The sequence below is a fragment of the Nerophis ophidion genome, unplaced genomic scaffold, assembly GCF_033978795.1.
Source record: "Nerophis ophidion isolate RoL-2023_Sa unplaced genomic scaffold, RoL_Noph_v1.0 HiC_scaffold_31, whole genome shotgun sequence".
NCBI lineage: Eukaryota > Metazoa > Chordata > Actinopteri > Syngnathiformes > Syngnathidae > Nerophis > Nerophis ophidion.
In genome coordinates, this window is record NW_026906953.1 from 591,818 (window position 1) to 618,036 (window position 26,219).

The window sequence follows — 26,219 nt, forward strand, 5'->3', positions numbered from 1 at the left end:
ATTGTCCCAGTGAAACACGTGTTTGAAGGAAGTGTGCACCACTCACTATTGTCCCAGTGAAACACGTGTTTGAAGGAAGTGTGCACCACTCACTATTGTCCCAGTGAAACACGTGTTTGAAGGAAGTGTGCACCACTCACTATTGTCCCAAGGAAACACGTGTTTGAAGGAAGTGTGCACCACTCACTATTGTCCCAGTGAAACACGTGTTTGAAGGAAGTGTGCACCACTCACTATTGTCCCAGTGAAACACGTGTTTGAAGGAAGTGTGCACCACTCACTATTGTCCCAGTGAAACACATGTTTGAAGGAAGTGTGCACCACTCACTATTGTCCCAGTGAAACACGTGTTTGAAGGAAGTGTGCACCACTCACTATTGTCCCAGTGAAACACGTGTTTGAAGGAAGTGTGCACCACTCACTATTGTCCCAGTGAAACACGTGTTTGAAGGAAGTGTGCACCACTCACTATTGTCCCAGTGAAACACGTGTTTGAAGGAAGTGTGCACCACTCACTATTGTCCCAGTGAAACACGTGTTTGAAGGAAGTGTGCACCACTCACTATTGTCCCAGTGAAACACGTGTTTGAAGGAAGTGTGCACCACTCACTATTGTCCCAGTGAAACACGTGTTTGAAGGAAGTGTGCACCACTCACTATTGTCCCAGTGAAACACGTATTTGGCCAACATTTGTTCTGCGGTTGAGAACACCTCGATGACGTCACACAGGAGGTAGAACAAAACAAGACGTTGTATTGGTTATTATGGTTTCTAGGTCTTAATTACAACGTACATGTGCACATGTGTGTCGTTTAACAGAGTAAACGTCGTTATTAATTGTTTGTATGCGGATACATTAGTCTGAGTGCACTTTGACGTGCTAGCCTAGCCTGCTGGTTAGCTTAGCTTGTTAGCTGCTAACAAAGAGAGGCGGAAGTGATCGACACATCAAAGCAGAGATCCAATGTAAGTGTAAAGTGTTTTTATTGTGTGAACATGTCTACATTACAAATGATGTGAGTGTTGCTGAATCAGCGACTAACTGCTGCTGTTGAAGAAATATTTGTGATGTTAGAAAAAAAAAACGATAGCAGAGTACGAGGAGGAACTTTGTCCAACAAAAGAGGAGAAGGAGCAACAACATCAACTACTGGACGCTGTTTTCAAGAAACATCAAGTTGTGTTACACATCCTTCCATCCATCCAACCATCCGTCCATCTTCTTCTGCTTATCTGAGGTCAGGTTGCGGGGGCAGCAGCCTAAGAAGGGAAGCCCAGCCTTTCCTTTCCCCAGCCGCTTCCCGGGGGATCCCGAGGCGTTCCCAGGCCAGCCAGTTTCTAACATAATAGTGAGAGTCCAGTCCATAGTGGGGCCAGCCGGAGACCATCCCGATCGGAGACAGGTCAGTAACGCAGAGATGTCCCTAACCGATGCACAGGCAAGCAGTCCACCCCGGGTCCCGACTCTGGGCAGATATATCATATATAAATATATATATATATATATATATATATATATATATATATATATATATATATATATATATATATATATATATATCTGCCTAGAGTCGGGATCCAGGGTGGTCTGCTCGTCTGTGTGTATATATATATATATATATATATATATATATATATATATATATATACACACACAATAAAAACTAAATAAGATAAGGCTCAGAATTGGTTTCTTAACCAAACCTTTTGTTGTGTACCAGAGAAGGGAAGGAGGCAACAACCAGGGCAGGACTGCGGTTTACAAGGTTCATTTAAAACCTTTGATGAATGCGTGGCGTGTGTATGCTACTCAAAGTGAATGAGTACCCACCTGCTCCCAGTGCCACCCACACTGGTTTAACTGTAACTTAAATATTGGGTTTCACTATGTTAAGCGCTTTGAGTCACTAGAGAAAAGCGCTATATAAATATAATTCACTTCACTTCACTATGTGTAATATTAAATATGTAAATGTTACCAAGGGTTGTTGTCTGTAAATGTTGGTTGTATCTTTCGTCGTAATCCAAGAGGGCAAGGCGAAGAGGCAGGTCGTGGACATGCAAGAGGTCATGGGCAAGAGCAGGGCAGCGTGGTCTGGGTCCGAGCAGGGAGGTCGTGGATCGAGGAGAGCAGTCAGGAATCCGGATGCGAGTTGAGTGACAAGGCACAAATAAGGAAGGATAGCGTAGTCACTGAGGAAATACAAAAGGACATGAACCAGGGGAAAACAGAGAGATAGAGTAAAACAAGGGCAAGAAATTCACTGGGAAAACAGGGAATGTCAGACATGATGCTTACTGGAAGGTTAGCGACGTTCTGGCAAAGGGTCCTCGGGTCTGCTGGTCTTTATGCTGCTCCCTCTCATCAAGTCCAGGTGTGTTGATTATTGATAGCGTGTAGGCTCGTTGCTGCGTGGGCGTGGTGCCCTCAGCACGAGCGAGGGCGCTTCTTGGTGCGCTGTCAGCAGAGGCGCCTCTTGGCTCACTGTCAGCAGAGGCACACGCAGCTCCAGCCGCTGAGGTAACGCGGGTTCGACTCCGCGTCATGACACCTTTCTACATATAAAGTGCAACATTCTCACATATAAAGTGCAACATTAAACTGCTTCAAGTTGTTGCTCGGATTAAATAAAATGACAAAACTTTTCTTCTACATACAAAAAGTGCAGCATTAAACAATTTCAAGTCAACTCAGCCTCATATTAACTTTTCTTTTTCCCATCCTCCAGCCTTTAACCCTGATGATTTTCAATCAATTTTCATGTTTTCTGCCAGAAAAATCAGTTTATCCACATTGTCTGCAGAAAGAGCAGACCTGCTTGCAGTTACAATGTCCCCAACTGTGAAAAATACCCTTTAGCTGGGCACGGAGGTAGCAGGTATGGCGAGGTAGTGCCTGGCTAACTTGGCAGTAAGAGGATATATGGGCTCATTGTTCTTCCACCACAGAAGTGGGTCAAAATCTAGTTTTTAATGCACTATGGTCTTAAATCTGCTGCTGTAAAAACACCAACAGCATTTGTTATTGCTTTAGCCCTGCCTGAGTCGCAGAGTAGAAGCTGCTTGAATGCAGTGGGAGCTGTGTTTGTTCGTCTTTCTCTTCGTTGAAGCCATGTTACCCATTGTTGTATCGCACTGCAAAGCCGAAGTGTTCCCAGACGGGAGATCTTAACGAGGCAGGAGTGTCTTCCAGCTCTGGCTTTTACACTTTGTAGTAGCCCGGTCGTTGTTAGCATGCTGTGTGTTGTGCCTCAGTGTGCATTGTTGACACAACGTGTGGTGCACTACTTAATATGTCCGTGTGGAAACTTGTTCGATACACCTCCGAACCAGAACCCCCGTACCGAAACGGTTCAATACAAATACACGTACCGTTAAACCCTTAATACACACACATCTGAAGATTATAAAAAAATAAATATATTTGGTGGGCTAAACAAAATGACTCGGCAAACCAATGTTTGGTATGAGTGCTATGACCTCAAATCTATATCTTAATAACAATATATGTCACGATACATCATTTGATATATGATTGATGATAGAAAAAATTCAAAGCGGGTTACAAAAGCTCCTAATTTGGCAGTTGACATATGCAGTAACATATTGTGTCTTTTCTAATTGTATTATTTTGTCGAAACGATTATTATTAATGTACTTGTTTATTTACTATTAATATCTGGTTTATTTATTTGACAAAATAATTCTGGAAATTATGTAATATTTGACTGCATATTTCAGCAACTAAATTAGGAGCCTGTGTAGTGTTAGAATAATTGTTTCTAAGTTATCACAAAAACTTTGTGTTGCATTGAGTGACTGGTGAGAAGCAAAAGCTGTCTTTGAAACCTACCAAGAGTAAGGCTCGTAAAACTCCACTGTGTTGGGGAAAGCAAGATGAAGGTGTTCCTTTTTTCTTTCATGTATTATAATCAAACATAAAGATATTGTCTGACCCAAGTACTACAAAAGCAAAGAGGAAGCAGAACCAGTGTCCCCTCCAGGGGACCTCTTTTTGAACCTCCTTTTTCAACTGTTTTACGAACGTCTTTTTGAACTGTTTTACGAACCTCTTTTTGAACTCATTTACGACATTTTCTTTTGAACTGTTCCGTAACCAAAGGCAACGCTGTTTACGACACACTTCCCTCTCGAAGTAGCTGTGGTCATGTGGTCGAAGAAAGTAAAATAAAGAAGGGGGAGTACAATCTTTCGCCAGAGCGTGGGTGACACTGTAAAAAGTTAGAGGTCGACACGTTTCTCCTCAATTGAATCCAAATTGAATTATGTCTCTGTTTGATTCTTTGCATCTTGTCTTGTTTAATTGATGTCATCAGTGTTTGAACCTGACATGTAGCCTGTTTTAAAATGGTTTTATTAGTAATTCTATATGAAATAATGTATCGCAAAATACATTTTAAACCATATCGTCTATCCATAGTAGAAAGTCCTGTCGTCCTGGTTTGTTTTTCTATTCCTGTAAATAATGTTGTAAAGAGCAGCGTGTTTGTGCGTCACTGAGGTTTCAAGAGAGTTCATACGATAACTTGTTTTTCCTAAGTGCATGTAAAAGTACTGAATGCATTGTGTGACTGAGCAGAGATGCTGTGTTTGTCTTGCAGACGTCTGTGAAGAACATCTTCACCCTGAGCAACAGAAGTGGAGCTTCAGGATGCGGACGGAGGAGCCACAGCCCTCCTACATTAAGAAGGAAGAGAAATACCTACTGATGCCCCATTTTAAAAAGGAAGAGGAGGACCCACTGACACCCCGATTTAAAGAGGAATATGTGGATCCACTGACCCCTCACATTCAAGAGGAAGAGGAAGAGCACAGCATCAGTCAGCAGGGAGAGCATCTTGAAGGACTGGAGGAGGTTGATGTCACCAAGATGCCAGTGACTGGTGTCCCTGTGAAGAGTGAAGGTGATGAGGTCGAAGGTGAAAGTGAGGAGCGGGGAGGGGGGGAGCCTCCAAGCAGCAGCTCAACACAACACATGACAACAGAAGCTGATGGAGACCACTGTGGAGGATCACAAGCAGACAAGCTCTTAGCTCCACTATCAGATAGTGAGGACACAACGTCACACTCTCCTGACACTGATGATGAAGACTCTAAAGATGATAAGACATGTCACACTGACAACACTCACTTCACATCTTCTCACTGTCACAAAACATTTAAATACCAAAGTCGTCTGAAAAGACACATGAGAACACACACCGGGGAAAAACCTTTTTCATGTTCAATCTGTAGTAAAGATTTTACTAAAAGACAAAATTTGAAAAGACACATGAGAACACACACTGGAGAAAAACCTTTTTCATGTTCAATCTGCAGTAAAGATTTTACGCATTGGCACAATTTGAAAACACACATGAGAATACATACTGGTGAAAAACCTTTTTCCTGCTCAGAATGTGGCAAAAGTTTTGTAATAAATCAAAGGTTAAAAGTACACATGAGAATACGAACTAGAGAAAAAACTTTTTCCTGCTCAGAATGTGGTAAAAGTTTTGTAACAAATCAAACCTTAAAAGCACACATGAGAACACACACTGGTGAAAAACCTTTTTCGGGTTCAATCTGTGGTAAAGATTTTACTCTAAGGCCCCTTTTAAAAACACACGTGAGAACACACTCTGGTGAAAAACCATACTCTTGTTCAAACTGCAACAAAAGCTTTCGTCACCGACAATCTTTCACAGTACACATGAGAAGACACCCAGGAGAGAAAGTGTTGAGTTGCAGTGTGTGTGGTGAAAGATTGTCTTCTAAGTACCAGTGTAAGAAACACAAGTGTGCTGGTGAGAACAGCAGCAGCAAATGAAACTGCAGGATTTGAAATAAACTGTCAAGACTTTCATTTTGACTTTCTAACAACATCAGCACATATAACATGTGTGACATTGTTGTTTGTCTAACAATCTTTTTAATATGCTTCTACATTTATAGATTAGACACTTCAGATTAGTGCTTTTATTACAGTCAAGTACATGAGTTAATATACACATTTGTGTACTTTGAAATGAACACAACAATTTGACTGAAAAGGTGAGAATAAATAGTATATAAAATATGTTACTTACAGTAAACATTTTAAGTGTAGATATCCATAATTTACTTTTATACTTATTCATAATCGTGTTTCATATGTTTTTTGTAATAATGAAGAGTTGCATATTTTATTTTCTAATCGTAGATGATTCCATAGATGAACTCTTATATATGATGTACATATTTGTTTTACATGTGTTCATACCTTTGCTTTTGAGTACACATAAATCCCTCTTAGTTCATATTTACTGGTTCACATCTGAAACATCTTCTGGACCACTTCTGGAAGCATATTATCATTTACTTTATACATCATTGGTGCTGGGAACGGTGCTGGCCCCTCTTCTCTTCACCCTGTACACCGCTGACTTCTGCTACAACTCAGAGCTGTGTCACATCCAGAAGTACGCGGATGACACAGCCATCGTCGGGTGCATCAGGGACGGCAGAAAGGAGGAGTTTCGGAACCTGGTGAGGGACTTTGTTGTCTGGTGCCACACGAACGTCTTGCAGCTCAATCCGTCAAAGACCAAGGAGCTGGTCATTGACTTGGGGAGGTCGAGTCCACGGTCACAACCTATTGTGATCGAGGGAGTTGAGGTACAGACCGTGGACTCATTCAAGTACCTCGGGGTTTGGGTGGACAATAAGCTGGACTGGACTGTTAACACGGACCACCAGTACAAGAAAGGACAGAGCAGGCTGTACTTCCTCAGGAGACTGCACTCCTTCAACATTTGTAGAAAACTCCTGTGGATGTACTACCAGTCTGTGGTTGCCAGTGTTCTGTTCTACATGGTAGTGTGCTGGGGGGGGCAGTACATCTAAGAAGGACAGCTCCAGACTTGAGAAACTGATCAGGCGGGCCGGTTCTACAATCGGAATGAAACTGGACTCACTGGTGAGGGTGGCAGAGAAGAGGACTGTGGACAAACTAGTGAGCATCCTGGATGATGCCAGTCACCCTCTGCATAGTGTTATCAGTAGCCAGAGGAGCCTGTTCAGTTCTAGACTGCTTCATCCCAAGTGCAGGACTAATAGACTCAAAAACTCCTTTGTCCCACACGCCATTAGACTGTACAACTCCTCGCTGGGACGGGGGGCGGGGGGTACTAGGATGACAGGGGATGCAAAACAATAACAGTGCAATACGTTTTCATAACATGGTCACTACTGCCTACTTTGTCTTGTTATATTCTTATTTTACTGTTATATTGTTGTTCCCATTGTTTTTATTCTTTTTGTAATATTTCTCTATTTTGTTTCCTTTTAAACCCCCATTATTTACTTTTTACTTTCTTTTTTTTTTTTTAAATTGATCTCAACTCTGTACACTGCTGCTGGAATTTTAAATTTTCCTGAAGGAACTCTCCTGAAGGAATCAATAAAGTACTATCTATCTATCTATCTATCTATCTATCTATCTATCTATCTATCTATCTATCTATCTATCTATCTATCTATCTATCTATCTATCTATCTATCTATCTATCATTTGAACAATTGTTTTTTTATACAAGATCATTTACTTTTAAAATGTGTGACTTTATGAATCATTTGTTGGGTCTCTATAATCCATTCTATTAATTGTCCTTTTTACTTTCTTGTGTAATATGAATATTGTTTTGTGATTGTTTTATATGTATGTCCCCAGACCTTTATGCAATAAACAATGTATGACTCAACTAAAGTTGGGTACAATAATTATAGTTAATATTCATAAGTATGTATTTTATTCTATTTCGTATTGCACTCCATTTTTTTATGTTTTCTTTATATGACTTACATGTAGTGTCCAGCTTACTTCATCATCTATATTAACTCCTAAAAATGTGATGACCTTTATTCCTTTCATTTCAATATTATCCATCATAATTTGTGTTTTACATTTTTACAATCTCCAAATATGGTATATTTAGTTTTAAGTGGAAACAAGTGGAAAGGGGATCAATTGGAAGTCTCCTATCAAATTTTAAAAGAAAACTTGAAATTATCAAAGTGTGGTTAAAGCTGAGAAAACTAAATATTTGTCAGACTTAATTTTAAGTAGCATCAGTAAGCCATTTGTTCTTTTTAATAACATCAGTAATGTTCTTAAACCGAATCCAGCCACTTCACTGGAGATGACAAGTGAAACTTGTGAAAAATTTCTCTCCTTTTTTAATGATAAGGTTGCTTCTATTCTGGCAAATCTTTCTCGTTTTCCATTAAGTTTTAATGTGGCCACTCAGTGCTCGACTGTGTTCTGTCACTTTGAGCCTGTGTCCATGCCTGAACTTACAGGAATAGTCGGCAAGCTAAAACCCTCGTCATGTTCCACAGACCCAGTCCCCCCTCGCTTTTTTAAAGAAATCTGGGACACTATTGATGTGTCTGTTAGGAACATCATCAACAGCAGCTTGATTTCTGGCTGTGTCCCCTCCTTTTGTAAAAGAGCTGTTGTTGAGCCTTTGATTAAAAAACCAGGTCTTGATTCGACAAGTTTGTCAAATTATCGGCCCATTTCCAAATTACCTTTTGTGTCAAAGATTTTGTAGAAATGTGTTCTGGCACAACTGCAGCCTTTTTTAGATGAAAATAGCACTTTAGATCCATTTCAGTCTGGATACAAAGCTTTGCACAGTACTGAATCTGCACTATTAAAGGTTTTTAATGACTTGCTTTTAATGTCTGATTCTGGCAGCTCTGCCATTTTAGTGCTTTTAGATCTTACAGCTGCCTTTGACACAGTCGACCACACAATTCTTTTAGAGCGCCTGAGAGACTGTGTGGGTGTCAGGGGGACTGCGTTAGAGTGGTTCAGATCTTACCTGTCTGAGAGGTCCTTCTCTGTCAGGCTGGGGGACGCCACCTCCTCTTCTGCCCCGCTTTACTGTGGTGTCCCCCAAGGATCTATTTTAGGCCCCATCCTGTTCGCTCTTTATTTCCTCCCTCTTGGAGATATTTTTAAGAAACATGGAGTGTTTTATCACTTTTATGCAGAAGACTGCCAAATTTATATGCTGATTTCAAAAGGCCACGGCCCCCTGACACCCCTCCTTAACTGTCTATGTGAGGTCAAGGCTTGGTTAGCCCAGAATTTTTTAATAATGAATGAGGGAAAAACGGAAATTTTAGTTTTTGGTCCGGCCCTCACTGACTTGGGACCATTGCAAAATGATGTGTGTCCCAAAGTCACCAGCCTTGGCGTCACTATACACAGCGATTTTAAACTAGACAAACAAGTCAAGTGCGTTTTAAAATCGTGTTTTTATCACCTTCGTCTTTTAGTAAAGGTTAAACCGTTTTTATTTTTTAACCTTTTTGAAGAAGTCGTGCATGCTTTTATTTGAAGTGGCCTGGACTACTGCAATGCACTTTATGCTGGCATTAGCCAAAAAGCTCTCTCCCGGTTGCAGTTAGTCCAGAACGCGGCAGCAGGACTTTTAACAGGGGCCAGGAAGCGCCAGCATATAACCCCAATTCTTCTGAGATTGCACTGGCTCCCTGTTCATTTTAGAATTGATTTTAAAACATTGCTGTTTGTTTTTAAATCTTTACATGGACTGGCACCTCAATATATCTCGGACTTCATCCAAATTTACATTCCTGCGCGCGCTCTGAGGTCCGAGAGCCAGTTCCAGCTCGTGGTGCCCAAGACCAGACTTAAGACCAGGGGAGACAGGGCCCTCTCTGTGGTCGGCCCTAAGCTCTGGAACACTCTGCCCCTCCATGTTCAAACTGCTTCTACAGTGGAGTGTTTTAAGTCTCGTCTTAAGACCCACTTTTATTCTTTGGCTTTTAACACTATGTGAGTTGTGTGGTCCTCTGTCCTCTGTTGTCCTCTGTGTTTTTTATACACTTTGATTTCTATTTTACAGTTTTAATTGATTTTACCCTTTAAAATAGTTTTTAATCATATTTGTTTTTGTATTGTTTTTATTGGTTTTATTTGTATTTATTTTTGTTTTGTTCAGTCATTGGTGGAGCATAATATTGTTTTTAACATGGCTGTGCAGCACTTTGGAAACGTTATTGTTGTTTAAATGTGCTATATAAATAAAGTGGATTGATTGGATTATTGAAGTTTAGTGACAGTTTATTGATGTTAAGCCATCTTTTTATGGACAAGTTCTCTCTGGATAAAATAAGATGAGAGTTAAATCAAGCGGTAATGAAGGTGAAGAATGGAAGATTATTATATACATAATTATATATAGATAGTAGTGACAATTAAAAACACTTTCATCCTGTTCATTTGAGCAAAGAAAGAGAGTAAAGTGTAATATTGTAAACAATAGAAGAATATCAATATCCGCAGTCAATATTCCAACATTGTGAAGCTGAGCTATGGTAAAAACATATTCAGCTTTGAAGGCTTTATGAGAGTGATGTAATGATCAGAATCAGAATCAGAAATACTTTATTAATCCCTGAGTGGAAATAAACATTTTCATTAACATGTGAATATTCAATGTAATATTGTATGATATTAATACAATAATAAAATGGTACGTTTGGGGATGTGTAATATTGTGTGTATGAACATCCTGAATGTTTTCATGCTGGAATAGTTTTAATTAGTAGAGAGTGAAACAAATGAGGAAGTAGTCATAATAATGGTTTGTTTTTAGCCTGTTTATGAATAATTAAAGATAATTAAAATACAAAAAACAGAGCTTACACCCTCAGTGAGCTGAACTTCAGCAGTAAAGATGAGAGAAATAATGTGGAAAGGTCAGAAGTCAAATGTTTCTTCAGGTAATACATGGAGCCTCTGCTGCCAACTATTTATATAAAAAAACTATATATATATATATGTATATATATATATATATATATACATATATATATATATATATATATATATATATATATATATATATATATATATATATATATATTAGGGGTGGGCAAATTAATGGGTTAATTATGCGTTAACTCATCAATCTATTAACGCCGACAATTATTTTATCTCACATTTGCGAATGTTGTTTGCATGCTTTTATTTTGTTAACGCCTTTTCTTAACAAGATGGCAACTCCCGGATGTACTTCGGCGTCGATGGGCTCTTGGTAAAGATGGAACATTTGGCAAAAATACCGGACGATTCTGCAAATTTCATGGCTGGCTTACAGCGTGGTCACTCCGGGATCACTTACGACCGCCAGACAATTCTGAATGTGGATAGATCGGGCCGTTTTGGACTGAATGACGCGTGCTTGCTAGACCGGCTAGCTAGCATGGGAATACTTTGCCGGCTACATCCAGCGGCCTGTGAAGCAGCGGAGTATATGTGTTGTCTGTCTATTTATGAATAATGCAGACCAGGAGTGTTGGCTGAGTTCTTAACGTTTGCTTTCCGAGTGTGCATATCACAACATACAAGATGCTGTCATGGCGACACACAACCTATACCGGGCTACCGCGCATGCTCGTCACTCCTGTTGCATGCTGGGTAGGGTAGTTCTTTTTTTCCCTGGCTCATAACATCACAATATAGTACCATGTATATGATGCGTTCAGTTTATTAAAGCACCAAGCAAACAATCGGAAAATTCCCATCATATCAATTCCTAGATATGGTCTTAATTATTTTAAGTGCACTACGCAGAATAAACACAACATTATTAATATTGCTACTATGGATAATTTGATCAAACATTCCCTAAAACAGCCCACTACCTATAATATAGTTTTTTTAAACATAAGACTCTGATAAAAAAAAAATGTTTCTGCTGTTACCTCAGAAATTGCCTGTTCAGATGTTATGATTGTGGCTCAGAGATTTGTATGTAGATTATATTTATTTTCCATAACAAACAGGATAACTTAAATACCCTGGCAGTGGCAATTAGCTTAAATGTTTGTATTTAAATTTTTTGAGTTGATTTTCATAAAATATGCTATTTAACTGCTACTGTTTAACAAGGACTGATTTAAATTGTGTTTGCACAACAAATGTTTTGGCGCTTTTGTTCATGTGAGAGAATATTCCAATAAAGGTGCACTACACACTACTTTTGAATTCATTATTGGGCTTTGCGTATACAATGCAGTTAATCGCGATTAATCGGAGAAATAGTGCGATTAACTTTGATTACAATTTTAAATTGTTGCCCAGCCCTAATATATATATATATATATATATATATATATATATATATATATATATATATATATATATATATATATACCTATATATATATCGATATATAGATATATAGCTAGATATAATATAAATAACGACAAAGGACATTTTAAAAGGACATGAAAACCTCCCACATTCTAAAATACATTATAAAAACGATTACCATCAAAGACAAAAATAATACCATGAGTGTAATATTTATTTTGTTTCTTGTTTTTCTTTCCTTATGCTACTGTTGTTTCAAAACATTTTCAAATATTTAAATATTTTTATGGAAATAGGTTTTATGTTTTTTTTTTTTTTTTTTGGTTAATTTGAAATGGACAAGTTTACTTTTATTTTCACAAGAAGTAAACCGGGGGTGGAAAGCTGGTTGTACTTATTCCTCTCGCGATATTTGGAAAAGAGCTGGTTACTTGTTTCTCTCGCGAGATCTGACAACACTGCGCGCGAACCAAACACGGCGAGGACAAAGCAAGATGGCGTCTGACGGTGAAGACGTTATTGCAGTCGTCACAGTTCAATGTTCTTAATCTATGCCTCCATGTACACATATATGTCCTTTATTGCACTCTAGTAAATAGAGTAAACATCGTTAATAACTGTTTGCATCCGGTTATATTAGTCTGAGCGCACTTTGATGCTTCTCGAGCTAGCTTAGCCTGCTAGTTAGTTTAGCTTGTTAGCTGCTAACAAAGAGAGGCGGAAGTGATCAAAACACATCACTAAGTAGAGATCAAGTGTGAGTGTAAAGTGTTGTGATTGTGTGAAAATGTGCCAAAGAACCATAGCAGAGTACGAGGAGGAACTTTGTCCAACAAAAGAGGAGAAGGAGCGACAACATGAAAAACCTCAAGTTGTGTTACACAGAACAGGTTTGTTTACTTCTTACTCTCACATCTTTACTAACTTTATAATTCATTATTAACACTATTCTTAAATAGATTGTCTACAGGAAGATTAATTGTCATGTGAGGATGATGCACTGATTGTTTTACATTGTTCATAAGAAGGAGAATTTGTCAGACACACAATATTCATGAGAGGTTGATGTTTGTAACAATGTGTATCAACATGTTTACACAAAACTCACACAGTCACCGGGGGAATATTCCAGAGAGCAGGTTAAGTGCAAAGTCCTGAGTATGTAAAGCTCGAGAGTTTTACCTCGAAAAATAAGAAAGGTAAGACAAAGTCAGAGTCAGTTACCATGGTGACTGACTCTGTAAACCTAGCCTGCTAGCTGGCAGGTTTGACAAGTTATATATGTGTGTCAAAGCTATTAGTTCCTTCATATTGGTGCAGCCATTAACCTACTACAACACCTTCTACATCCACTTACTCAGTGTTCTAGTGGTTAGAGTGTCTCCCCTGAGATGGGTAGGTTGTGATTTCAAACCCCACCTGAGTCATACCAAAGACTATAAAAATTGGACCCATTACTTTCCTGCTTGGCACTCAGCATCAAGGGTTGGAATTGGGGGTTGAATCCCCATAAAACAGATTCCTGGGCGCGGCCACCGCTGCTGCTCACTGCTCACTTCACCTCCCAAGGGTTGATCAAGGGTAATGGGCCAAATGCAGAGAATAATCTCCCCACACCTTGTGTGTGTGTGACAATCATTGGTACTTTAACTTTTTAACGTGGCAGTGATTGTGGAAAAACCAAGCCTGATCTAAAGATGACATCTTGATCTCATACCATCTCAGACTAATTCACCGTTCATTATTAAGTGAAGTGTCTTATAGTCGCTTAAATTCGTTTTTAACCAAGCAACACTATGTTTTATCCAGTTACTCGATTAATCGAAAACGTTCCCAGTGGAACACTTGATTAATAACATTTTCAATAGCCACAGCACATTATTTCATAGCATGTAGGAGTTAAAATGTGATTTGTTTGTGTCCTGTAGACATCCATCAGCTGATTGGACACCAAGAAGAATGTCTCCCTCATCTGCAGGGGGACAGTTTCACTTTAGAGTATCCACAGCCCTCACATTTTAAAGGGGACAAAGATGATCCACAGCCCTCTTATTTTAAAGAAGAAGAGGAGGGAGAGTGTCCTGTAGGGCAGGAGGAGGCTGATGTCAGCAAGTTTCCACTGACTGTTGTCTCTGTGAAGACTGAAGAGCATGAAGACAAACCACCTGAGTCCTCACAGCTTCATCACAGTCCAAGTAAGCACAACATCCACATATCATCTAATACAATGTTTGTGACACATGTTCATCCGGGGGACACATTTATCACTAAAGATGGAGATAAATTTGCTTTTTAACACCACCATTTAAAAATGATTGCTCATCAATCATCAACAGTGTAATTGCTGGGGTGTAACCATGTGACCTAGAGGCCGTCCTCCTTACCTCACGTGGTCAAATGAAGGCAAACATTCAATATGGCTACTGTTTATTTACCTTTAGCAGCACATATGTCAGCACATTTCAAAGGTTTAGTAGTGAAGATTGGGGATGTATTTGTGTATACGTATACCTGGAACCAACCTCGTCATGTCCGTTGTGTCCTGAGCAAGACACTTCACCCTTGCTCCTGATGGTTAGCGCCTTGCATGGCAGCTCCCTCCATCAGTGTGTGAATGTGTGTGTGAATGGGTAAATGTGGAAGTAGTGTCAAAGCGCTTTGAGTACCTTGAAGGTAGAAAAGCGCTATACAAGTACAACCCATTTATTATTTATCATTTTACGTGTATTTGTATTGAACCGTTTCGGTATGGGGGTTTCGGTTCGGTTCGGATGTGTAACGAACGAGTTTCCACACGAACATATTAATCTAAAGTCTTAACAAGCTGCGCCGCTTCGTTCTGCCTGTTTCCATCAGTACTCTACACAGCACCCAGCATTGTCCCACCCACACAACCATCTGATTGGTTACAGACAGAGCAGTAACAGCCAATCAGCAGTGTGTATTCACAGTGCAAGGAGTTAGTGCTCCACCGTCGTCATGAGCAGGTAGGTGTTTAGCAGGTAAGCATCAGCCAGCGGACTCTCCCCAAATTATAGTAAACACCTCCCAGTCAACTACAAACCCTGTTTCCATATGAGTTGGGAAATTGTGTTAGATGTAAATATAAACGGAATACAATGATTTGCAAATAATTTTCAAGCCATATTCAGTTGAATATGCTACAAAGACAACATATTTGATGTTCAAACTGATAAACCTTTTTTTTTTTTTTTTTTTGCAAATCATTAACTTTAGAATTTGATGCCTGCAACATGTGACAAAGAAGCAAAGAAGTTGGGAACGGTGGCAATAAATACTGATAAAGTTGAGGAATGCTCATCAAACACTTATGTGGAACATCCCACAGGTGTGCAGGCTAATTGGGAACAGGTGGGTGCCATGGTTGGGTATAAAAGCAGCTTCCATGAAATGCTAAGTAATTCACAAACAACAATGGGCTGAGGGTCACCAATTTGTATGCATATTGTCGAACAGTTTTAGAACAACATTTCTCAACGAGCTATTGCAAGGAATTTAGGGATTTTGCCATCTACGGTCCGTAAAATCATCAAAAAGTTTAGAGAATCTGGAGAAATCACTGCACGTAAGCGATGATATTACGGACTTTTGACCCCTCAGACGTTACTGCATCAAAAAGCGACATCAGTGTGTAAAGGATATCACCACATGGGCTCAGGAATACTTCATAAAACCAATGTCTGTAACTACATTTTAAATTATATTTGGAAACAGAGGACGTGGTGTCCTCCAGAGCAAAGAGGAAAATAACCATTCGGATTGTTGTAGGCGCAAAGTTGAAAAGCCAGCATCTGTGATAGTATGGGTGTGTATTAGTGCCCAAGGCATGGGTAACTTACACATCTGTGATGGTATGGGGGTGTATTAGTGCCCAAGGCATAGGTAACTTACACATCTGTGAAGGCACCATTAATGCTGAAAGGTCCATACAGGTTTTGGAGCACCATATGTTGTCATCCAAACAACGTTATCAAGGACGCTCCTGCTTATTTCAGCAAGACAAGTGTTACAACAGTGTGGCTTCGTAAAAAAAGAGTGCGGGTACTTTCCTGGCCCGCCTGCAGTCCAGACCTGTCTCCCATGGAAAATGTGTGGCGCATTATGAAGCGTAAAATACGACAGTGGAGACCCCAGACTGTTGAACGACTGAAGCTCTCCATAAAACAAGAATGGTAAAAAATGATCCACTTTCAAAGCTTCAAAAATTAGTTTCCTCAGTTCCCAAATGTTTATTGAGTGTTGTTAAAAGAAAAGGTGATGTAACACAGTGGTGAACATGCCCTTTCCCAACTACATTGGCACGTGTTGCAGCCATGATATTCTAAGTTAATTATTATTTGTAAAAAAAATAAAGTTTATGACTTTGAACATCAAATATCTTGTCTTTGTAGTGCATTCAATTGAATATGGGTTGAAAATAATTTGCAAATCATTGTATTCCGTTTATATTTACATCTAACACAATTTCCCAACTCATATGGAAACAGGGTTTGTACTAGTAACATCACTATGAGCCCTTTGACGTTCTAGAAACAAACAGCAGCTCAGCTCGCTCGCAGTCCTGGCTTGAGGTGAAGGCTAATTAGCTTTTAACGTTAGCGCATTTTGCTGTGTGTGTGTGTGTGTGTTACAAACAGCAAAGCCCTGTCCGTCTGTTATTTAACTTTTCCTTTTTATGTATTAATTGAGCTGTTTTGAAGCATCAAACAAGGACATTATGTTAAATGAAGAGTTTCTGTCTCTGATCGTTGATATAATAATGAGTTTTAGGTATTTCAAAGATGGCGCTAGTATGTGCTTTGGCCTGCTGTGTCTCGCTGTCAGCTCTGTTCGTTTTTGTGTTGTTTGCGTCTATTTTCGTCTCTGTCAGCTCACTGCTTGTGTATGACGAAGAAGGCCCAGCAAAGGATGTACTTCCTGCGGCAGCTGAGGAAACTTAAGGTGCCGACCAAGATGCTGGTGCAGTTTTATTCAGCCATCATCGAGTCCATCCTCACCTCCTCCATCACTGTGTGGTTCCCCGGCGCCACAGTCCAGGACAAGCATCGACTGCAGCGCATCGTATGTGCTGCTGAGAAGGTGATTGGCTGCAAGCTCCCATCCCTCCAGGACCAGGAGGCGTGTGGGTCAGATCACAGCTGACTCTTCTCACCGTCCCAGTCAGCTTTTTCACCTGCATGGATTCCTGCCTTCCTTTCCCGCCCCCTGGTTCCTCTCCCCCAGCGGCAGTGTCTCCGGCGCCGTGGTAAACGTGGCGGCCAGCTGGTGAAATTTAGGGCACTCCTGGCCCGGCTTCCCATGGCTTCCCGAAGGAGGAATGGTGCGGTATCCGGTCTCCTCCTGCACCCATGCTCGCTGGATCCCATCAGTTCCTGGCTTGTTCCTATATCGTTGGTTTGGAGGATGAAACTTGCCGCCGTTGCTCCTGCTGTCCCCGCCCCCGGAGGCGCGGGGTGGATTCCCGCCACCTGCGGGCTGTCTGTCGGGCCCCACCTGGAATAGCTGCGGCCTTGGACGTGGTGGCCCCTGCCAGGTTCAGTCTTGTGAACGCAAAATCTTTGACAAACAAAACGATTATCTTGAACTTCCCGCAGACTTGACCAATTCTGTGTGACGGAAACATGGCTGAGAGCCGGTGAGTCCGCCCCTCTTAATGAACTTCTGCTTCCAGAGTGTTCCTACGTTTATTCTCCGCGGTCGTCTGGTCGAAAAGGAGGAGGATTAGCAGTGGTTTTTAAAAATGAATTTAAATGCCGTCTGATACGCCTGCAATCCTCCTTTTCAAGCTTGGAACTGAGCAAGTTTGAACTGGGTCTTTCTGATGTCGTCCTGTGTGCCGTCGTCCATCGACCACCCAAGTACCACAAAGACTTTATAACTGACTTTTCTGAAATTTGGGCTGAAATCCTGCCTAAATATAATCTTGTCCTTATTGCTGGTGATTTTAATATTCACACCTAAGCCCAGACGAGTCGCTTTCCAGGAGCTTCCTGACTCATTTAACTTTGTACAGTCTGTGTGTGGTTCCACACATGAACGCAGGCATAAACTCCATTTAGTGCTCTCGTATGGTTTGCGACGCTGTGTTCTCTGATCATATGCCGATCCTGTTTGATATTCCCACTCAGTGTCCGTTACATTGTGCGCTCCGCCTCAACGCTCTCGCATGTTTAATTCTTGGTCTCCTGCTCTGTTTTCTCTTCCATTTTTTAGAATCTTTGTGATGATAATTCTGCAGCCTCTGTGTGTCTGAATACTGAAGAGTTGGTTTCTGGGTTCAACTCTATTTGTTTACAAACATTGGATACTATTCCTCCTTTCAAGTTCCGCCGCGCCAAACCCACACCTGAGCCCTGGTTGAATGACGTCACTCGTGCGGCCAGGCGCGAATGTCTGAGAGCAGAGAGAACAATGGAAAAAAGACAGGCTGCATGTGTCCTTTGCCATTTTTAAAGAGAGCATGTTATCTGAGATTATAGCTTCTAACTGTAACAACCCCAGAGTTCTGTTCAAGACCATTAGCATTGTCATTGACGCTCCCAAATCTGTTGGTTTTGATGCTTCTTCAGAATTCTGTGAAAATTCTGTCCACTTTTTCACTGACTAAATTGTATCAACTAGAGCCAGTTTATTTCAGCTTTCCTAGGACCTTTCTATTCCTCTGCACTTTTCTTCTGTTTTCCATCAGTTTGAGCCGGTGTCCTTTTCCTTTCTAAAGGACACGGTTAGTCATATGAAGCCCTCTGGTTCTCCTGCAGATGCCCTCCCACCTCGCGTGTTTAAGGAGGTACTTGCTACTATTGGATCAAGCGTCCTTAACATTATCAATAGTAGCCTCTCTTCTGGAATAGTACCAGCAGAGTTTAGAGGATGGAAGAGGGGTTAGTGCGTCTGCCTCACAATATGAAGGCCCTGAGTAGTCAGGGTTCAATCCCGGGCTCGGGATCTTTTTGTGTGGAGTTTGCATGTCCTCCCCGTGAATGTGTGGGTTCCCTCCGGGTACTCCGGCTTCCTCCTACTTCCAAAGAAATGCACCTGGGGATAGGTTGATTGGCAACACTAAATTGGCCCTAGTGTGTGAATGTGAGTGTGAATGTTGTCTGTTTATCAGTGTTGGCCCTGTGATTTTATGTTGTTTAGTCCAAGTCGCTCTCCCTCCCCTCGGCACTTACAACTACTGTACGTAGGGATTTATCTCGACTCGTCTTGACGACTGCAACGCCCTGTATGTAGGCATTAGCCAGGCCTCCCTCGCCTGCCTGCAGCTCGTGCAGAACTCTGCTGCTCGTCTGCTAACACAGACCCACAGGCGTGAGCACATCACCCCCATACTAGCGTCCCTTCACTGGCTCCCTGGGCTCTACCGAATCAATTAGTAGAACTACTATTTGTTTTCAAATGTCTAAACAACATCGCTCCAACATACATCTCCGACCTCCTTCGGCCTTGCTGAACACGCCCCCCCACCCCCTCCTGATCCCTTAGATCATGGGGGGGGGGCAGTAACGTCAGCTGCTGTTGACGGTCCCTGACACAAGGCTGAAGCTAAGCGGTGACAGAGCTTTCGCCGCTGCTACTCGCAAGCTCTGGAACAACTTAACTTTGAGTGTTAGACAGGCCTCCTCTCTTCCTGTTTTTAAATCACTCTTAAAAACACACTTTTATTCCATGGCCTTTAACATTCTGTGATCTCCATTTTGCTATGGCAGCCCATTATGCACCTGCTGTGAACCTGTTTCTATGTTTTATTTATTTATTTATTATCTATCGTGCTTTGTTTGTGTTGTGGTGTGTTTGCTAGTTTCCCTTGTGTTATCTTTTAACCTGCCTATTGTACAGCATTTTGTGGTAAATATTAAATGTGCTTTATAAGTAAAGTTGATTTGGTTTGATTTGAGCAAAGCTGGACTTTTCTAAAGAATGTTTGTTTTCTCCTGTCCCGCAGACGTTGAAGAAGAACCTCTACCCCATGAGCAGGAGAAGGAACCACAGTCCCCCAACATACGCGAGAAAGAAGAGGTACCACATTCCCAGCACAGCAAAGAGGGAGGAGAGGAGCCACATCCCCCCCACATTAAAGAGGAAGGCAAGACGCCACAGACCCATAATGTTAAACTGACCCTTCACATTAAAGGGCAAGCGGAGGACCCACTGATCTTACACATCAAAAATGAAGAGGTGGACCCACTGACCCCTCACTTTAAGGAGCAAGAGAACCTGCTGACCGCTCACATTAAAAAGGAAGAGGAGGACCCACTGACCCCCTACTTTAAAGAGGAAGAGGAGGACCAAGAGGCGCCGCACATTAAAGAGGAAGAGGAGGACCAAGAGGTGCCGCACATTAAAGAGGAAGAGGAGGACCAAGAGGCGCCGCACATTAAAGAGGAAGAGGAGGAAGAGGGCATCAGTCAGCCTAAATGGTTGGAGGAGTTCCCAGTGACTGGTGTCCCTGTGAAGAGTGAAGATGATGAGGTGAAAGGTGAAAGTGAGGAGAGGGGAGGGGGGGAGCCTCCAAGCAGCAGCTCAACACAACACATGACAACAGAAGCTGATGGAGACCACTGTGGAGGATCACAAGCAGACAAGCTCTTAGCTCCACTATCAGATAGTGAGGACACAACGTCACACTCTCCTGACACTGATGATGAAGACTCTAAAGATGATAAGACATGTCACACTGACAACACTCACTTCACATGTTCTCACTGTCACAAAACCTTTAAATACCATTGTCGTCTGAAAAGACACATGAGAACACACACTGGAGAAAAACCTTTCTCTTGTTCAATCTGTAGTAAAGGTTATGCACAAAGTCAGAATTTGAAAAGACACATGAAAACACACACTGGAGAAAACCTTTTTACCTGTTCAATATGTGGTAAAGGTTTTACAGAAAGTCAACATTTGAAAGTACACATGAGAACACACACTGGTGAAAAACCTTTTTCATGTTCAACCTGTGGTAAAGGTTTTACAGAAAGTCAGAAATTGAAAGTACACATGAGAACACACACTGGTGAAAAGCCTTTTTTCTGTTCAACCTGTGGTAAAGGTTTTGCACAAAGTCAGGATGTGAAAAGACACATGAGAACACACACTGGTGAAAAAGCTTTTTCCTGTTCGATCTGTGGTAAAGGTTTTACAAGAAGTACAGATGTGAAAAGACACATGAGAACACACACTGGTAAAAAATCACATTCCTGTTCAATCTGCAACAGAATCTTTTGTCGACGACCAAACCTTGTAGCACACATGAGAAAACACCCAGGAGAGAAAGTGTTGAGTTGCAGTGTGTGTGGTGAAAGATTGTCTTCTAAGTACCAGTGTAAGAAACACAAGTGTGCTGGTGAGAACAGCAGCAGCAAATGAAACTGCAGCATTTGAAATAAACTGTCCAGACTTTCATTTTGACTTTCTAACAACATCAGCACATATAACATGTGTGACATTGTTGTTTGTCTAACAATCTGTTTAATATGATCTTTACATTTATAGATAACATAGTTTGAAATATAAAATTATTACTTATTTGTACTTGTAATTGTTAATAATCCCATAGATTATCACCTTTATATGATATACATATGTACTGGTTCACATCTGAAACATCTTCTGGACCACTTCAGGAAGCATATTATTATTTACTTTATACATCATTTAAACAGTTGTCTTTTATACAATTTTAAAATGTGTGATTTTATGAATCATTTGTTGGGAATCTGTAATCCATTTTATTATTATCTTTATTACTCTCTTTTGTATTATGATAATTGTGTTGTGATTATTTTAAATGTATGTCCCCAGACCTTTATGCAATAAAAAGTGAGAGAAAATGTCTGAATTGTTTGTGGAAGGATGGTTTTGTTTTTCAAACATACATTTGTGAATTAAAAACATCCATCCATCCATTTTCTACCACTTTTCGCTTTGGGGTCACGGGGGGCGCTGGTGCCTATCTCAGCTACAATCAGGCGGAAGGCAGTGTACAACCTGGATAAGTCGCCACCTCATGGCAGGGCCAACACAGATAGACAGACAACATTCACACTCACATTCACACACTAGGGACCATTTAGTGTTGCCAATCAACCTATCCCCAGGTGCATGTCTTTGGAGGTGGGAGGAGCCTATCCCCAGGTGCATGTCTTTGGAGGTGGGAGGGGCCTATCCCCAGGTGCATGTCTTTGGAGGTGGGAGGAAGCCGGAGTACCCGGAGGGAACCCATGCAGTCACGGGGAGAACATGCAAACTCCACACAGAAAGATCCCTTATTGTGTTTTAGACTTTTTTTTTTTTTTTTCTTTTTCAACATCCCCAAAACAATATTAATATCAATCAAAGTTTGGAATGTCAGGGAAAAGCCGATATTGTACATCGTCTCACAGGGATTTCATTCATTCATTTCATTCATAAAATATAGTGTTTATTTTGTTTCCCTATCACAGAATGAACAAGTGTTGTCTTCAATTGCAAAACAACATCTTAAAAATTATTTAAAGTTATCAATCCGGGGCTTTTTTTCTTAAATTAACCCTTTGGCGTTTGGAAGAATGGAAACTTTCAAATTATGGGTATTTTCTATTTTTTTTTGTTCCAGAGAAAATACAGTAAAGAAGAAATAGTAAAGAAGTAAAAAAAAAAAGATTTACAGGAATTACAATATTTTGAACAAAAGCCTTTATAATTGTTTAAAATATTGTGTCTGTTTGCAGGTCGTACTTAATGAAACATTCAAGTAATAAAATAGTTTTATCATTCAATAAGTGCATCAGCGACCAAATGCCTTTTTCAAACCATTGCTGTACAAAGATGGATTTGTTTCTCATTTTAATATAAGAACAATTCCATAGTGGAGTATTGTGTGTGATGAAGTTGTGTTTGTAAATTAGTTTCCAGTACAACAACACTTGCTGGTAGGGATGGGTACTGTTCACTTCTAATTCCATGTTTTATGTGTTATATATGTCAATATATTGTGTGTTTGTATTTTGCCAACATGGTAGAATCACATGATAGGCAGGTTGTATCATGTTTTTCTGTCAGAAGAGCAAGGTTTTGTTTGGACGAGCAATATGTAGCTGTATTGACAAGTATGGCAAGTTCCTGTAAGCGTTGTAAGAAAAGCAAAAGGGTGCATTGCCAAAGGCGTAAAGCACATGGTATTCCCGCTCACTCTCCCATCCAAATACTAACCAGGCCTGACCGGGCTTACATTCTCAGAGCTGACCAGATCCGGCATGCTCAGTGTAGTCTGGCCGTAAACTGAGCAAATAACCTCAACATCAGATTGTTAAATGTGACAAGCTGCTTGACAGGACCTTTCTGCAATGAGCAAGGTGCTCTTTTTCTCAGCCTCTCCAACTCTTTGGACGTTTACGCCACTGCTAGCACTGAAGTGCCTTGATGGCACGTGGGTCACTGTTGGTGATACTGCAAACCTTGCTATCAATCTCAAAGCCGGTCAAAAGTAAACAAACATGTATGAGTTGAAAGTGAGAGTAGTAAAGCGGGGCTCAGTGTGACGTGAGGGTGCATCCAACACACTTACAGTCCAAAGTAAACAAACATGTATGAGTTGAAAGTGAGAGTAGTAAAGCTGGGCTCAGTGTGACGTGAGGGTGCATCCAACACACTTACAGTCCAAAGTAAACAAACATGTATGAGTTGAAAGTGAGAGTAGTAAAGCGTGGCTCAGTGTGACGTGAGGGTGCATCCAACACACTTACAGTCCAAAGTAAACAAACATGTATGAGTTGAAAGTGAGAGTAGTAAAGCTGGGCTCAGTGTGACGTGAGGGTGCATCCAACACACTTACAGTCCAAAGTAAACAAACATGTATGAGTTGAAAGTGAGAGTAGTAAAGCGGGGCTCAGTGTGACGTGAGGGTGCATCCAACACACTTACAGTCCAAAGTAAACAAACATGTATGAGTTGAAAGTGAGAGTAGTAAAGCGGGGCTCAGTGTGACGTGAGGGTGCATCCAACACACTTACAGTCCAAAGTAAACAAACATGTATGAGTTGAAAGTGAGAGTAGTAAAGCTGGGCTCAGTGTGACGTGAGGGTGCATCCAACACACTTACAGTCCAAAGTAAACAAACATGTATGAGTTGAAAGTGAGAGTAGTAAAGCGGGGCTCAGTGTGACGTGAGGGTGCATCCAACACACTTACAGTCCAAAGTAAACAAACATGTATGAGTTGAAAGTGAGAGTAGTAAAGCTGGGCTCAGTGTGACGTGAGGGTGCATCCAACACACTTACAGTCCAAAGTAAACAAACATGTATGAGTTGAAAGTGAGAGTAGTAAAGCTGGGCTCAGTGTGACGTGAGGGTGCATCCAACACACTTACAGTCCAAAGTAAACAAACATGTATGAGTTGAAAGTGAGAGTAGTAAAGCTGGGCTCAGTGTGACGTGAGGGTGCATCCAACACACTTACAGTCCAAAGTAAACAAACATGTATGAGTTGAAAGTGAGAGTAGTAAAGCGGGGCTCAGTGTGACGTGAGGGTGCATCCAACACACTTACAGTCCAAAGTAAACAAACATGTATGAGTTGAAAGTGAGAGTAGTAAAGCGGGGCTCAGTGTGACGTGAGGGTGCATCCAACACACTTACAGTCCAAAGTAAACAAACATGTATGAGTTGAAAGTGAGAGTAGTAAAGCGGGGCTCAGTGTGACGTGAGGGTGCATCCAACACACTTACAGTCCAAAGTAAACAAACATGTATGAGTTGAAAGTGAGAGTAGTAAAGCGGGGCTCAGTGTGACGTGAGGGTGCATCCAACACACTTACAGTCCAAAGTAAACAAACATGTATGAGTTGAAAGTGAGAGTAGTAAAGCGGGGCTCAGTGTGACGTGAGGGTGCATCCAACACACTTACAGTCCAAAGTAAACAAACATGTATGAGTTGAAAGTGAGAGTAGTAAAGCTGGGCTCAGTGTGACGTGAGGGTGCATCCAACACACTTACAGTCCAAAGTAAACAAACATGTATGAGTTGAAAGTGAGAGTAGTAAAGCTGGGCTCAGTGTGACGTGAGGGTGCATCCAACACACTTACAGTCCAAAGTAAACAAACATGTATGAGTTGAAAGTGAGAGTAGTAAAGCTGGGCTCAGTGTGACGTGAGGGTGCATCCAACACACTTACAGTCCAAAGTAAACAAACATGTATGAGTTGAAAGTGAGAGTAGTAAAGCTGGGCTCAGTGTGACGTGAGGGTGCATCCAACACACTTACAGTCCAAAGTAAACAAACATGTATGAGTTGAAAGTGAGAGTAGTAAAGCGGGGCTCAGTGTGACGTGAGGGTGCATCCAACACACTTACAGTCCAAAGTAAACAAACATGTATGAGTTGAAAGTGAGAGTAGTAAAGCGGGGCTCAGTGTGACGTGAGGGTGCATCCAACACACTTACAGTCCAAAGTAAACAAACATGTATGAGTTGAAAGTGAGAGTAGTAAAGCGGGGCTCAGTGTGACGTGAGGGTGCATCCAACACACAGTCCAAAGTAAACAAACATGTATGAGTTGAAAGTGAGAGTAGTAAAGCGGGGCTCAGTGTGACGTGAGGGTGCATCCAACACACAGTCCAAAGTAAACAAACATGTATGAGTTGAAAGTGAGAGTAGTAAAGCTGGGCTCAGTGTGACGTGAGGGTGCATCCAACACACTTACAGTCCAAAGTAAACAAACATGTATGAGTTGAAAGTGAGAGTAGTAAAGCGGGGCTCAGTGTGACGTGAGGGTGCATCCAACACACTTACAGTCCAAAGTAAACAAACATGTATGAGTTGAAAGTGAGAGTAGTAAAGCGGGGCTCAGTGTGACGTGAGGGTGCATCCAACACACTTACAGCAAGAGATGAAGCACAACTTTCATACAGTCTAACAACTTCACTTCAACACTTTGCGTCTCAACCTTCAGATGATCAGTTTAATGCTCTCCCACCTGAGCTAAAGTGGTTGTAAGGCATCTTGTTGGCTGCTTTTGAAAACTACTCAAACTAAATACAGGTTACAGGACT

At 41.1% G+C, this 26,219-nt stretch overlaps 2 protein-coding genes across 3 annotated transcripts; both read left to right on the forward strand.

Moving 5' to 3' along the window:
- Window positions 1-712: 712 nt before the first annotated feature.
- LOC133546551 (gastrula zinc finger protein XlCGF8.2DB-like) lies at window positions 713-10,145 on the forward strand. 2 transcript variants are annotated; one of them, XR_009805235.1, is made up of 2 exons: window positions 713-967; window positions 1,245-1,398. XR_009805235.1 is itself a non-coding variant. In XM_061892323.1 (2 exons), the coding sequence occupies exon 2, from the start codon at window positions 4,674-4,676 to the stop codon at window positions 5,829-5,831; it is 1,158 nt and encodes a 385-aa protein (XP_061748307.1). In that variant the 5' UTR covers window positions 713-967; window positions 4,624-4,673; the 3' UTR covers window positions 5,832-10,145. The 2 variants fall into 2 exon arrangements, 1 of the variants encoding a protein (XP_061748307.1); XM_061892323.1 differs by lacking the exon at window positions 1,245-1,398 and adding an exon at window positions 4,624-10,145.
- A 2,522-nt stretch (window positions 10,146-12,667) lies between these two features.
- Window positions 12,668-22,035, forward strand: LOC133546547 (zinc finger protein 239-like). Its single transcript, XM_061892315.1, has 3 exons — window positions 12,668-13,063; window positions 14,102-14,368; window positions 20,140-22,035. The coding sequence occupies exons 1-3, from the start codon at window positions 12,961-12,963 to the stop codon at window positions 21,561-21,563; spliced, it is 1,794 nt and encodes a 597-aa protein (XP_061748299.1). The 5' UTR covers window positions 12,668-12,960; the 3' UTR covers window positions 21,564-22,035.
- Window positions 22,036-26,219: the final 4,184 nt, after the last annotated feature.